General features: G+C 40.5%; 1 protein-coding gene across 1 annotated transcript in view; it reads left to right on the top strand.

Moving 5' to 3' along the window:
• LOC138602139 (matrix metalloproteinase-17-like) overlaps window positions 1-15,448 on the top strand; it is a 51,958-nt gene that overhangs the window by 9,434 nt on the left and 27,076 nt on the right. Inside the window, exon 3 of the mRNA XM_069673541.1 lies at window positions 11,330-11,616. Coding sequence (XP_069529642.1) covers window positions 11,330-11,616 — 287 coding nt within the window. The remainder of the gene's footprint in view (window positions 1-11,329; window positions 11,617-15,448) is intronic.

The following is a 15,448-nucleotide window of genomic DNA, read 5'->3' as shown; positions in this document are numbered from 1 at the left end:
TATTCTGTAAGAACTGCGTCTCTCGGAGTGATTTAACGAAAGCAGTTTTTAATACAGGTATTTTGTTTAATGTGGAAAATGTTTCTGCTTTCTTTTTATGGACTTGCTCTCCTACTTAATTACTAAATAGATACCATCTGTTGTTTTATTGAGAATGACTGTTTTGTGAGGTGGAGAAACATCCCATACGCTCTCAAATACGTGCCTTCTTTTGTCTCCTGCTCCTTTATTCCTCTCCAAAGTCTCTGAATCGTTGACACCTCGCTTAAAAGAGCAATTGGCCCCTGGATAAAGCCACTGTCAGTCAAAGCTGGTGTTCTCTGTAATCGACAGAAGCAATTAGGCCTGGGCAATATGACAGTATATATCGTTAAAACAATTTGAAAACGTCTATTGTATGTGTTTGTTATCTCGTCTCTATTGGGATCAGCATTTTTACGTCATTTTGACGCTTTACGTTCTAATCCTTGCAATCCAGTCCAGAAAAGGACTATTTAATTTACACAGAATTATCCAAAAATGGGCTTTACCATGTGATTCTTTCATATAAACTAGTTACTTTTTCAATTACCAGAAAACATGATGTCTCGTGATATTGTTATCGAGATATGAAAAATCCTACATCCTGATAAAGGATTTTGGCCGTGTTGCCTGCCCTAGAAGCAATGATATTTGATATTGGAGCCATAGCTGTGGAGAAAGTTGTACAAACAGCTCGTGGTTTCGCCCATTCTGCATTCCTACAACACCCAGCATGCATTGCGTCCCTCCCTCTGAAAGGAACGGCCCAGCGAGACGCTGGAGTGAAATACTACCGTTTCGCTGCAGCCAATGACTCAAGAGCGGTACAGAATACGAAATACGACGAGAATATACCGGTGGATCGTCAAAGAAATCTTCAGGTCTGCAGTCTTTCAAACCTGACGATTTTGAACGAGACATCGGAGGCGGGCGTCCCTGATTGAGGAAGTGTAGTTTAGCGAGCTCCCTCGCCTCCGCCAGATGACACATTTAACATAGTCTGGTGGAGGTTTACCAGGGCCCATTGGAGAAGCGGATAGCGTCCTCCAAAGGCACAGAGCCGAACTTTCATAAAAGTATATCCATCTCAAATGAGGTGCTGAATTGTGCGCAAATACTTTAAAATCACTTAAATGTCACTCAGGAAAAAAACCTAAACAACTTCTTAATGGTCTAAAATTGTCAATCCTCTAAAGGTGTACTGAAGCAGCGAGGCAACATTGCATAATAGAGTGGAAAATCTCATTTCCTCCCTCATTTCATATTCATAACATAGTTTGGCTAATGACCTTGTAAAGATGGTTTCACAGACGTTTTTCAGTAAAGGACGTTTTAATGTGTCAGAGAAGATGTAGAACTTCCAAAAACACAGTCGCGCTGTAACTGTGAAGAAGATCTCTACCCATCCGTTATCCTGACTCGTGTGAATCTCATCAGATGTGGCAATAGAATTGCAGCCTATTCAAATAATGTATTGTATTGTTATATGTGTGAAGGTGTATTCTCCCTGTCCCTGAATGTACTGCTGCTTCATGAAGACTTGGGATGTGTTGGGATGGGAGGACAGTCATGTGCCCTCGTAATGCATTACACATGGATTCTTTTCAAACTTTTCCCTCCCTTTATTGGTTTAAAGGTGAGCTGTCTCTTAAACCTGTTTAAACTAGTTACAACTTGCTGAATGGAAGATTTAATTTTTAGCCTAACGCATTCACAAATCCAATTTCTTAGAAATTAGCTCTAAAAGACGTCAATTAGTCTGTTACTTTTAAATTAAAACAAGTTATTATCTTCATTCCCTGCTTTTCTATCAGATCATCCAGATAACTGTGACTCTAAATTGCATATTTTTTCTCTTCTTGCTTGCTCAGTCTCTCTTTTATCGCTCCTTCTTTCCCATCCGTCTATAACAATCCCTTTCTCTTTTCTCCTTCTCTTCCTCCATCCTCTGTTTGTCAGTTAAGCACCGTAGCCAAAGATTCACACTCTGCCCGGCTCTGCCTGCTCAGTAGTGTCAGCCTGTTCTTTGATGTAAGCAGTTCTTTATGGAGGTATTATATTTGATTGATGTGGAAAACGTCTGACAGTACACTCTGTACTCAGATATTTATTTGTGAGTCAATGATGCACACTCAGGAGCTCTGATGCTACTAAACAGCCCTCAAGCCACCGAGCGGCTGATCATTCCTGCTTTACGCTGCAGCCTGAAACTCTTACATCTGCACTTTTATTCTTCAAACTCTGCTGGCTCATGTGCTTGTGTCTTTATAACTGCTCATCAGTCACGGTCATGACACTTCAAGAGAATAAACATTATCACAGAGCCATCACCTTGATCAGCCACAAGTTTATTCCTGAGCTGCGAAAACCAGGGAGTTTGATGACCTCTGACCTCCTTGCTGCTGACAAAATCTTCACTACAACTTTGACTAAAGCAGCAGAAAGTTTTTTTAGTTTTTACTTGTTCTCACTGAAGTGACAGTTTACAAAGGATGGATTATGACGATAACCAGAGCGACTGTGAACACTTAGACTTTTGTTGACTTTGAAAACTAAGACTCAAAAAGACCACAAGCCACAAAGCAGAAGTGTACCACAGTGTACGAAGCAGAAAGAGTGATGGAGACGGAGAAAAGGGTTCGGCAGGGCAGCACATCTCTAGTGTGAAGCCTGCTCTGACACTCTGCTCCGGTGATTGATGAATATCTGTGAAGGCGGCTCAACCAGTTTTGAACCAGACGTTTGAAACGTAACATTACAACATGCTGCTGCTATCTGAAAGGATGTTGGGCACTGGGATTTTATATCAGGATATGAGATGGACACGCACTTCTACTTCCTGTGGCTGAGTGGAAATCTGGGGCCTAATTCACAAAAGGATTGCGCAAAAACCTGTTCACATGGATTCAGGCAGACGGTAGACGGCGAATCAGATATAATTTTAGTGGACAAGAGCACGACGGTAAAATGAGGTGAGGCTGTTTACCGGCAATGGTAATGGTAAGTAAAAAAACAACAACTTTTTGCCGCCCTGCCGTTTTGTCGGAGTGTTTGTTTGCTTTTCCCATGCCGTCCAAAAGGTGTTATCCGCCTGCTGTCTACCGTCTACCTGAATCCTTGTGAACGCTGCCTCATTCTCAAAGCACTGCAGACTGCTGCAGAGCAAACAGCGTCTCTGTGCTCCGGCTTTGTTAGCGTGTATATAGCTATTATGCAGCTAAATTTTGACCCTCTCTATGCAAATTAGCCGTATTGCAAAAATGTCTAATTCACACACGCTAACTAACAGCACTGTGCAGTTACAGTGAAATTATTACCACCTGCAGAGAGTTGTTGGTAACTGTGGCGCAGCATTATAAGGGCTGTCACGCTCTTCCAGTGATCATGACAACAGTTCCACCTTTTGAGTGACTGAAAATGTTTAAATGTCAGTAAATACAGTATGAAAATAATATTTTGCTATTATCTTTATGATTAGAAGATTAGTCACACATATATGTGCACACTTTTCCCACATCCGCAGGGGTTATTATACAGTATGATCAGTAATGGCGGGCTTGCTCAAAGAACAAAGCTCAGTAAACACAGTGAAACTAGTAAAACACTGGGAGAGTCTGGGCTTTACCATAAACTGGTAAAATGATGCCCTTTCCTCTCCCTGCTCATCATCGATCTGTGGATAGAGATGAGCCTCCTCAGTTTGGAGCTCCATTAATGCATGAGAGCACAGCGCCTCTCTCCAGAGAGTGGAGTTGCAGACAGCTCCTCTCCAAAACAAGACACAAAACAAGAGCAAACTGCACGGACCTGCTGAACCGCAATCACACCATGATGCGCAATTTATGTTGCAATCCAGTCTTATGATCTCCCTCTGGTGTTTTAGCCTAACACTGATGAAGGAGAAAGGCATTAAAACATTGGTCACAGGTTATACAATATACTATTGTGGGCTAAAGTAGGACTGTGTTGCTCTGATATGAATCAAAGGAAAAAGAGTTGAATGGCATCTAAATTATGAGGTTACGATGGTAAAGGGAAGTGATGAATGATGGCATCGTCAATCAGCCCAACCCAAGTGCACAGTTAAAGTTTGTTGACCGTGTCCCTCCCATGTTGGAGTGAGGGAGTGCAGACTGACCCTAATATACCAGCTAAGTTAAGCATAGACTCATTTGTGGGGGATATCTGTTAGCAGCGGTGGCAGCTAGCAGCAAGTGTTAGCATGATGTTGGGCTAGTGGTAACAAAAGAGTAAGCAGACTTTGGCTTAAAACTATATGAATGTTCAGTGTCTTGCCCAGAGTCAGATGTGAGGTTGGATACGACTTCCATGTTTGTAAAGTAAATATAAAGCTAGAGCCAGCATGCCGTTAGCTTAACTTAGCATGAAGACTAGAAGACATCAGTGTTCCTATAGGAGTGGGGATTTTGTGATTCACAGCAACAGATCAAATAACTTTTAGGCACTTTTCAGAAACTTTGACAAACCCTAGTGCCTGTGTGTTTTAATGTCCTAATCAGCCAATCTTTCCCACGCAGGGTTTTAGATACTTATATACTAGAAAAATACACATTAATCCTCTTTCAGTGGAAGTTAAATCATCCCTAAATACGGTGATGTGATACGGTGATGTTATGGTAAGAGGATTTACTAGTTTAGATAAACCATCAAAAGGTGTGTTTATTAAAGATAGTTAAGCTGATATCAGGTTGGGGTTTCTTTTTCTTTGTTTAAAAAAGAAACAGAAAAATTCCCAACCTGTAAAATTCACCTCTCTGATCCCCTTTGATTATTTTAGTCAGACCTTTCTCATGGTACAGTTACAAAGTCTACGCCTTGTTTGGCCTCGATACACTCGCTCCTGGTCATGACTGGGTGTCAGTTTATTGTGGTCCTACAACTGTATATGTAATTTAGTATATGACACTAAAAGAAATGTAATCACCTAAAGGACAATTTTATTGATTCATTACAGCATTTTAATTTCATTTTAATCTCAGTCTTTGTCAAGAAAATCCTTCAGGAAAAGCTCATATTAAGACGAGACGTATAAATTAAATTTAAATTCACTCACTGACAAAATGTGTATTTACGTCAAGTAAAGCAATGCATTGTGGTTGATATAAAGTAAATTAACCTGCTCTGATTACCCATTGTAGCACTTATCTAACAACTTGATCTTAAAATTGGGGGGAAACGGCGCATACAACCAAAGTTTTTGGTTGTGGTAACCATGGAAACAGCTTCTGTGCACTACTGTATCCCTGCCGGTTCAACTGTATTTTCTCTATAGGCTATAACAACTAGCTAAGTTAGCATAGTTGTACGTTACATTATCTGATGCATCCAGTCTTGCGCTGATGCTCTGCCATGCAAAAGCCCTGCTGTTTATGTCCCGGTAACTGTTTACAAAGTGGTTATATATCTCCGTGAACTCACATACAACAAGGATCAGTCTCTCATCCACTGTGAGTTTTGCTACTGCGTGTCGCTTAGTCACTCTGCCTGTCAAATTGCCCCCGCCTCCCTACCTACCTGCTTGCCCCTCTTTGAAAGTGAATCATTAAGCGTGTCAATCGCCCCCCATCTGAAAAGGCCTTATAGCTGTAGTGGGTAACATTATTAAAACTAACTTTTTGTCATATTTGCTCAAACTGTCACTTTAAACATGCAGTAGTGCATGAGACAGATAATCTGTAAAAAAAAAAATCATGTTCCTCTGGCTCCTCCTACTGCTCCTAATGGCATTTGTAAGAATCCAACGCTCCGGAAACACAACAACCAATCAGAGCCGAGCAGTCTCTCTGGCTGCTGTCAATCACACGCTGCGCAGCACCACTCCTCCGCGCATGCTCGCACGGTCAAGCTGAATTTCTTCAGTGTGCGCAGCATCAGCCGGTTTGCGTCCACAATGGCTAAGAAACAACCACCAGGAATGAAAAACTGCCCATCCCTCCAATGCCAACTCTGGGACTGTTTAACCAAAGGAGAAAAAAAAGGGAAAAGGCGAGCTGAAAAGATAGAGTTGGACCGAGACTGAAACGAAACGAGAGTAAACATTGGAGCGAAATTTCTGAGGTGGAGAGAGCTACAGGACCTGAAAGCATTATAAATGATACTGAGTAAGGGCCTAATCAGACAGAACGCGTTTTGCAGGCTGTAAAACGTGAGGCGCGCCGCTCTGCCTTTTTTTGTTGAGGCATACGGTTAAAAAAAAGAGCAGCTTGCTTCGGCTTTTTTTCTACTGTTGTTAAGGCAACCACAAAATAATTAGCTACCTGTTACTGCTTAACTGTTATAGTGTGAACTGACAGAAGGTCCGCCTCTACATTCATCCGATTGAACAATGAGAAAAAACAGCAATGACATTGGGCGCTTTTCTGCGTTGAGTTGAAAGTTTTTTCAACTTGAGGCGCTTCCTCAAAAAAGCGTCCCTCTCATTGAAAACAATGACAAAAAAAGTCGCTCTCTTCTCCATCTTACCTACTGCAGCTTTAAGGCTGTCCCATTTCGAAGGCTCCTTCAGATGCAACCAACAAATGCGTCCTCCTGAAGGATCCATCGGGTGCATCCTTCGTGGCCCAATGTATCCCGAGATTCATTGCAAATTCAGATGAGATGGCGTACTCCCAAGTGGCCAATAATGCACTTATAAATGTCCAAGTTTTTGTTTTAAACTCAATCAAATAGCTAGCGATAAAAATGATAAAAATAACTAATGGGGCCTTAAAACTTCAAATTATCTTTAAGATAATAATAAGTTACGTGATGTTAGTTATGATAGCTAGTTAGCTCGCTAGCTACCTGTTGCTAGGCGACAGCAGCCACGTTTGGTGACGCAAAGTTAAGGGCGGGAACAGCTGGTGGCCCAAACAGGAAATCCTCCATCGACCAGTTCGGCCTTAGTGGTCTACACAGGCTACGGATGACTCATCCTCAATAGACCGCGTCCTTTGAAGGATGCAGACCCCGAATTGAGACACAGCTTATATAGTTTACACTGGACTTAAAGACTTAAAAAAAGCATTAATTAAACATTGAATCTGACCCCTGTTGGTCGCCTGATTAAAACAGGATCAATTAGGCTGTTTAAAGTAAGCTGCCAGATTGACACATGGACAGATCCCTGACTTGCTCTGTAACCAGATTTAACAGGAAACACCTCAGGGACATGACACCGTGTTCATTTAAATGCATCTATACTCTCTTGTATGTAAACACAAGCAGCTCCCTGGGTCCGCTCAGTACATCTGATATGCATGGCAGGAAAGCTCTGACCTTGGCGGACTTGCCTCGAATCACACTCGCAAGCTGACACACACTGTTGGATGCGCATACGCACTTACACACTGACAAAACTAAGCACCGTGCCTCTCCATCTTTCTACCTCATCAACATTCCCCCAAACACACACAAACACAAACTTACACAAGCACCCACCCTCGTCCGTCTGAATTAAGACTAATAAGCAGGTGAATTGTCTGTGGAGGTTTAGCCATTAGCAGTGACCTTGGCTAACTGTGGTTTGGAGCGAGGGCCGGGCGCTCTGGCAGTATGAATAAGTGGACTGTGTAGGCACATTTGTGTGAGCAAATCAAGGCAAGAAAATAATCCCACTAAATGTACACTACAGGTCTCCCTACAGAGCAAGTGATCTGATTAGACTTGAAGTGCCCATAGCTGCATTCATTTGCATCCTAATGAGGTAAATCTCATTTTAAAACTACCACTTACTTATTGGTTTAAGCTAACGCTGCTAATACCACCCATGTGTTTTGTGACAACATGTTGACAGAGACATATTCGGTACTTACTACATTAATTAGCTGCTCTAATGAACTCATTTGCATCGCTGGGTGAGTTAAAGACTTCATGAACAACAGGCAGCTCAAGCGTTCGCTGCAGTGAGGAGCAGGGGAAATATCCGCTAATGTATACTGAAGCTACGGAGGTTAGCGACCAGGATTACCTTGGAAAACGGAGAAAAGTGATGTGGGAGGCCACGGTTTTACAGAGTAGGGAATAAATAAATATCATTATGCTCATCTCCAACTGTTTTTTACAAGCATAAAAGAGGTTCATAAGAATACACTTCTATTCTGTCTAATGTGTAGCAATAGTCGCAATAGTTGTACTATGGAGTGTGACAGCCTGACAAGCTTAAACTGCTGACATCATTTAAACTAACACTGACTTATGATGACCTGTTAGCAAAAAGTTACCTGTTTATCCATTAAGCACATACAGAGCAAAGTCAGTCTTCATTCAGAGTCTTGCTTGTCTACACTAACAGCAAAATGACGTTAAATATTAAGTTAACTCTCCTTTTACCTCTATTTTGTTCTCCACCAACTCCTGACAAGTTAGAGGGCTTGTTAGCAGCCTTACTGTCCACTATGTTCAGCTTTTCACTTACTTCGTCGGTCTGTTGTATTTATTGAATTAGTATGGGTTTTTTTTCCTTTGACACTTGCTTTGGCAATGTAAACGTATGTTTCCTATGCCAATAGAGCTCCCTTGAATTGAATTGAATTGACTTGTTTCACAATAGAGCAGCCAAGTGACACATTGTAACTCTGAAAATATTAGGGGTGCTGAAAAAAATTAATTCATGTTAGAATCGCAATTCCTAATTTCTACAATTCTGAATTGATTATGATATGAAATATGATTTTATATAAGATTCTGATAAATACAGACGTAGCTGGCCTTATTTAAGTTAAGTATTTCTTATTCCGCATAAATTAAACTTGTTTTTTAACTCTTAACTGTTACAGTTGAAGTCAAGAAATAAACAATGTTTTATTTTTGTAAGTTAAACAAAATTACAAAAGACATCTTTTGTCTTAGGTTTGCCTCTGTCTATTTACCTTATTGTATCAAATATAAAAGCTGCTTTTATGTCATATAATAATTTGCCACTGTGGTTCAAGAAAGTACCGTCTATGACGTTTGATTAAGTGAGCGCAAAAAAAGAGGTGGACAAAAAGCTTACTGTAGTAAAAAATGTCCCGACACTTGTAGGGCTTGGATCCCTTTAAAGAATCGGAAATGTAAAAGCAAATTGAAAATGCTGGCCTCACAAGGTGAGATAGGATATAAATATATATATATACTGTATATATAAGTGTGCGTATGTGTGTGTGTGTGTGTGTACATACATATATATATATACATAATATAATTGTTTGTTAATATTATTTCTTAAGATAAAGAAATGCTAAAAAGAAAGCAGTGAAGAATCAGAGCCTAACTGAAACAGATTACACCACACATGACTTACTCGTCCAAGTGCCTTGAGTAGTGATTTAAAAGATTACAGACATCTGGCTTGGTGTGAGCTCCTCCGGCAGGTGCTCACAAGTTTGACTTTGACAGTAAAGGTCCGGTCAACCGCCGCTACAAGCCAAGCCGTAGCAACAGCTGCCGTCTGGCTCATGTGGGGATGAAAGGTCTGAAATGTAGCTCGTGGCAAAAGTTGTTTTGACTCTGAAATGATCCTCAGAGGCGGTGAAACACTCAGCAGGTCATCGGGATAAAAGCGTTAACAAAAGATATTTGTTTATTTTGATAGTAGAGCTTGAAGGGTCACATCCAGAGCTGTTTATCTTTTCAATGAAGTTCAAATTAAGTTCAGATGCAGGTTTCGCCAGAAGTCGGTGCGCTTGTCCACTAAATATGCCATGTTGACAAAGGTAGTTAAAGCTACACAAACTGTGGTGTCATCTGCATAACTATGAACATCTGCAATAGTGGGCTGTGGGAGCAGAGTCATTTAACAATGAGGACGATACATCAGGACTGTGTCATCTTTAACTCAGCCTCTGCTCTGCAGCAGATTAGGAGTTGTTCATTTTTATACTACTACTTCTAAATGTTCTTGTGAAAAATAAGCAATATGTATGATTGGGAAACTGAAAAGCACACATACACACAACACAAAAGAAATGTATAACATCAACCTTCCAAGCGACTGCAGTCGCTTCTATGTAAATGTGTTACATTTACATATTGATTTTTATTGAAGAGTGTTGTCCTTGATGAATCAAACAGCGAAGTACAGGTACGAGTCTCAACTTAAATCAAAGCAGGAAGCAAAGTAACTGTCAAATTCATTTTCAAAGTAAAAGAAATTCAATGAAATGCATACTTCAAAGACTGAATGATTACAATCGACAGACCAATTATTTGTCAGTTTTGAGCTTTATTTAACACTCACATGTATCTAACCTATGGTGTTGGACTGTTTCTTTTCAAATACAAATGAGCAAGTTTCTCTCACGAGCAGCACTTAATTCTGACGTGTCAGTGAGTCAATTTTCCAGAAAATGTATTGTAATCATCTCTGTCAAAGCTGCACTGGCCTTTTTTTAGAGCCACAAAGGGCACTAAAGTCTAGTTGCAAGCAGCATTGAGCGGGCCCTTGACACGTGTGCGCACATCAGGAAGCGTCCGTGATCCAGCCGCAGAGTGTGCTGCAGCCATTGTGTGTTTTTCAGACACAGAACAGTGAAAATTGCTCTTGATTGTCATGGGTTTTGGACACTACATCAAGTGTTGACGACGAAGTATAATTTCTAGTTCAGTGAATGATACATCACTCAAGGCTGACAACTTGTTACCAGTAGGTGGCGCTATGATAAAGACTGACTTTTGGCATGTAGATCTGTTCAGGCAGAGACTGTTTAAAAATATGTGAAGTTTAATGATGATAAGACAACAACTTCCTGTTTTATGGCGAGACATCACTTTTAGGCGAGCCACCACGGCCACTCAATTTTGTGGATTGTACACAAGCTCATGAACATTTCATCCTTTAGGTATTTTCTTAAGTATTACCTTTGGCGTTACCGCATGGGATAATTTCATAAAGGTTTAATGTGCTGCAGGGGCTGAATTTCTATAAATTTGTAGGGGGGTGCCATTGAGCAATTCAGCCATGCCCACTCACAAAGCCCACATCAAACTTCCCTTTGCCCCACTGGGGTCATGTCTACCAAGTGCCATTAATGTTCGAGTATGTTAAGCATCAACTTTCTGTTACATGGCGAACAATGCGTTGGCATAGTTTCAAATATAATTTATCAGGTAAAGGTCGATTAAGGTAACTTGAAAGGTGTTGTTGTGTGGGGGACTTTCCTGGGAATTTTGCTCCGATAAGTGTAAAATGGTGTCTACTCAGAAAGGATGCACAAAACTGCTGCTGGGCTTTCTGAGGAGGCAAACAACACAACTGAGACCGAAAATCCCTACCTCTTCTTCTTTTTTTCTCTTATGTAACGCATCTTTCTTCTCCCTTTCTTCTCAGAGTAAGAACCTTCCCTAAGGATTCGGCCTTACTGGGCAGGGACACTGTTCGAGCCCTGATGTACTACGCTTTGAAAGTCTGGAGCGACATTGCACCACTTAACTTCCACGAGGTGGCAGGAAGTGATGCAGACATTCAAATTGACTTCACAAAGGCGGACCACGATGATGGATATCCCTTTGACGGGCCAGGAGGCACCGTGGCGCATGCATTTTTTCCTGGAGAGAGGTTCACAGCTGGGGATACGCACTTTGATGATGACGAGGCCTGGACCTTCAGATCCCCAGGTGACAAACTTTGCTTTTAAGTGTCAAGTGTTGTACACATGCGCTTGCATATGCATGTAGATAATTAATTATTGAAACACAGTGTGTGCCTACATCAAACGGAGGGTAGATGACTGAAAAATGATGGGGTAGCATAAATATTAAGTGACATTGTTGGAAACATCTCAACGTATCATTTCTAAGAACGAAGCAGATAACTATGAAGACTGAAACAGTCAGTGTGTAAAAAATGAAAAGCTGTTTTGAACTGTCACACTCTCCAAGACTTCTTTATCCAAAACTAGAGCACTAACTGTATTTTGGAGCCAAGCTGTGCTTCTACAGTACCCTTTGTTCATGTTCCAGATTCTGTAATTAATATTTAATATGTTAGAACTATGAATATAACATCTGAGGTCTCAGAGTTGTGACTCAAGCAGTGGTGATTATAATCACAAGCTTATTAGGAGGCATAAATGGCGTCCTTTCATTACTGCCACCTGCCAAACACAATATACTCTTATATGCCACTGATAGCCTATATATTCTTGGTTATAGCCATACGCAAAAGAAATCAAAGTTTACTACTGACCTAAAGTGATTCCAGTTGTTGAAATTATGCCGTAGGGTTTTTGCCAGAATTGAGGATTTAACATCTCTAAACAAATGATTGGGAAGGGAAAAAAGAGAGAAAAGCACCATGATACAAGTGATTCAGTGATTTTACCTTACAGAAAGATGTTTCCTTTGATTTATAGCGATAAAAAGAAAAAAGGAAAATGCCTCTTACAGACCTTGAAGCAACACTACAATCTGTGATGACAACTAACAGCTGCTCCAATGGCAATCGATAAAAGAGTGATTTGGACAAAATGACACAGTGATGATATTTGCAGGGTTGTGGATACATGGTTTGGTGCAGAAATATCAGTCTGCCTTCCTAGTAAGGAGAAGTGGTGGAGGGTTCATCTACTCAAGTACTAAGCTTGAGAAAAATAAAGTATTGAGTATTTCCATTTAACTGTACTTCCTCCCCACTACTTTTCAGTAAATAGGAACTTTTTTGACAGCTGTAGTAGCTGCAAGATTGAGATTTGACACAAGATATATTATTAAATTCACGGCTCTGTTTAAAATATAAATAAAATAAGCAACACTTGAAGCAGCTACAAAATGCTATTTATTCAGAGACAAAATATCCTAATAATGTAGCATGATATAATATACTTAGCACAATTTTACTTTAAACACACATTTGTGCACCTGATAGCCCATTTCTTTACCTTCTTTGTTGAAGTACAGTTTTCACCACTCTAATTTGTAGTGAAGTGTTTTTACACTGTGAAAGTGCTACACACTGATACACTTGCATTCTTAAAAATAGTTAGACTAGAAGATGGACTTAGCTGTACAGTAAATCTGAACCTATTACAAGCAGCTAGCCAACTTAGCTTAGCACAAAGTTTGTAAAAGAGTGGGAACAGCTAGCCTGAATCTGCCCAAAGAAAACATTTTAATATGGTTTTCTTTACCTCTTTCTAGCCTTGATGCAAAGCTAGCAGCTAGCTGTAGCTTCACAATTGGCATACAGACATGTGCGTAGTATCAGAGATTATCCAGATCTTAGCAAGAGAGCTTATTAGTAAAATCTTACAAAATGTCCAACATCTCCATGAGGTTACGATTTTTCAATGTTACAATTTCATTTAGTAGACCCTTTTGTCCAACGTGACGTACATCTGAGAGTTAATACAACACAAGCAACGTTCAAGATAGGAGAAGACAAAGTCAGTAAGTCCAAACAAACAGCTTAAAGTGCGATCGGGCATGCTGAGGCTGTAGTGTTGTCTGGTGGGAAATACAGGAAGTGCTGGGTATCGTCCGCATAGCAATGGTATTAGAAACCATGATTGCACCAAGTGAGGTATATATTGAAAAGAGAAGGGGACCGAGCATTGACCCTTGAGGCACCCCTGTTGATAAGCTGTGGGGTTTGGACACTTCTCCTTTCCAAGATACTCTAAAAGATCTCCCTGAGAGTGGTTAAGAGTCACAATACTTTTTCTGTTTAATGTATTACACTTACGCAGATGAGACATGTATTTATACAGCTTCTATGGCAAGAAAACTGAGCCTTACATGGCAATACCACAGTGATCACTTGATTTTATTCTGGTAAACCCACAATTCTTCATGCCGCATACTCCTGATTGTGAGAAAGACCTCAAGCTGCATAACAGGCTTCTCTGGGCTCGAAGGCTCACTATGCTGTCCTGCTCCCTAGAGACGCAGCATAAAGCTTGTGGCAGGAGTTGTAGGTTAAGCCGACTGTACCAATTGCTGAATCTGTGATGCAGACTGGACCTGTGTGTATTTCCATTCTTTGCATTTGCTCTGAAAAAGCTGTGAATTATATGAAACAGCAGTTCAATTCGTTTCAGTTTGACCTCCCAGCATGTTGCACAACTTTCTTGTCATGATGGCGTAAAGCTGTAGTAGTTTACAGAATCATCTGCGTAGAAGTTGGTTTGGTTAATGAGCCCAATCTATTTCTCTCTTGAAAATCAAACTACGATTAAAACAGAGATATGAAGAAATTAAAGTGCAAAGACTTCTCTTCCAGACATCAATGACTCAACAGCACTGGTAGTCTGATGGATTACAGCCATATTGTTAAAAACAGAGTGAAAAGAAGCAACTTGTGAATCATCTCACCTTGTTAGATGTTCCTGTTTTCAAGGTTACTTTCCCTCACAGCGATGGCCTCTTCCTCTTCAGCTGTCTGTGATGGCACTAAAGCTCTCTGTTTCTTATGTCCAATCAATGGCAGTAAAAACAACCCTGCCTTGTATGCTGCTGCCTTTGATTTTGTCGCATTCTATTACAGCAGAATTTGGGTTTATGTGATTTCAAATATAGATAGCATACCTGGGACAACATCATTTAGTAAGCTATAAAAACAAGATACTGCCCCTGCAATATTTCCCAGACTCTTGCTTTGAGACTCTCTTCTCAATTCCTTTAGCAATTGGGGACTTATCTCCAGGCCAAGGTCCTAATTGTTCAATTTCAAATCTTCTCTTTCTCTCTCATGCGTTCGAAAGGATAATCACTGCTTAATTAACTGTGTAACTGAAGAGCAATGTGCTATTCAAATGTTTCAGCCTGACATTTAGGTCATTTCACAGCACTAAGAGCCGACGAGTAGAAATAACCCTCTGCATGCCCTTCTGATCTACATCTGAGATCTGCTACTTGTTTCTTTTCATTAGATGATTTTTTTTTTTTTATGCTACTCGGTTGAAGTGCTGAATGTTATAGATATTATAAAAGTTGATACAGTAGACTTGTTGAGAAATGTTTGCCTAATTAAACTTCCAACTGCCGCAACCTGCCAGAGCTGTTGTGGCAGTTCTAGTGGCAGTCAGGACCTGCCAGGGGAACTGCCAGTAGGTGCCGGGACCTGCCAGAGATCCAAGATCCCGACGCAACTTTGAGTCAGGATCTTGGAACAGTTCGCTACCTTTTCCTTTCGCTACTATTTCCCATGTGTTTAAATGTCCTACATTATAATCAGTAGGAATATTCAGGTAGAATAAACCGATCAGGTGGTAGATGAATAACAAATACTGATTTAAAACATTATTAACAACAAAAGACATAACAACTGTTTCAAACCTGGTAAGATATTTATTTCACAGCTGTTATGAAGCCAAAATTATCTTGAATGTCCTCGCAAACTTTGGAAATTCGGGGCACTCCGAAAGTAGGTCAAGATGCGACATAATCGATATATGAACCGCTAAAACCGACAACAATAATAGCCAACAGCATCTGGGTAACTTCAGATCTT

The sequence above is a fragment of the Semicossyphus pulcher genome, unplaced genomic scaffold (genome assembly GCF_022749685.1).
Source record: "Semicossyphus pulcher isolate SPU_LCO1_2020_fin unplaced genomic scaffold, fSemPul1.0.p SCAF_22, whole genome shotgun sequence".
In the NCBI taxonomy this organism is placed as follows: domain Eukaryota; kingdom Metazoa; phylum Chordata; class Actinopteri; order Labriformes; family Labridae; genus Semicossyphus; species Semicossyphus pulcher.
The sequence above is the reverse complement of the archived record's forward strand: the minus strand, read 5'-3'. Positions and strand labels throughout refer to the sequence as shown.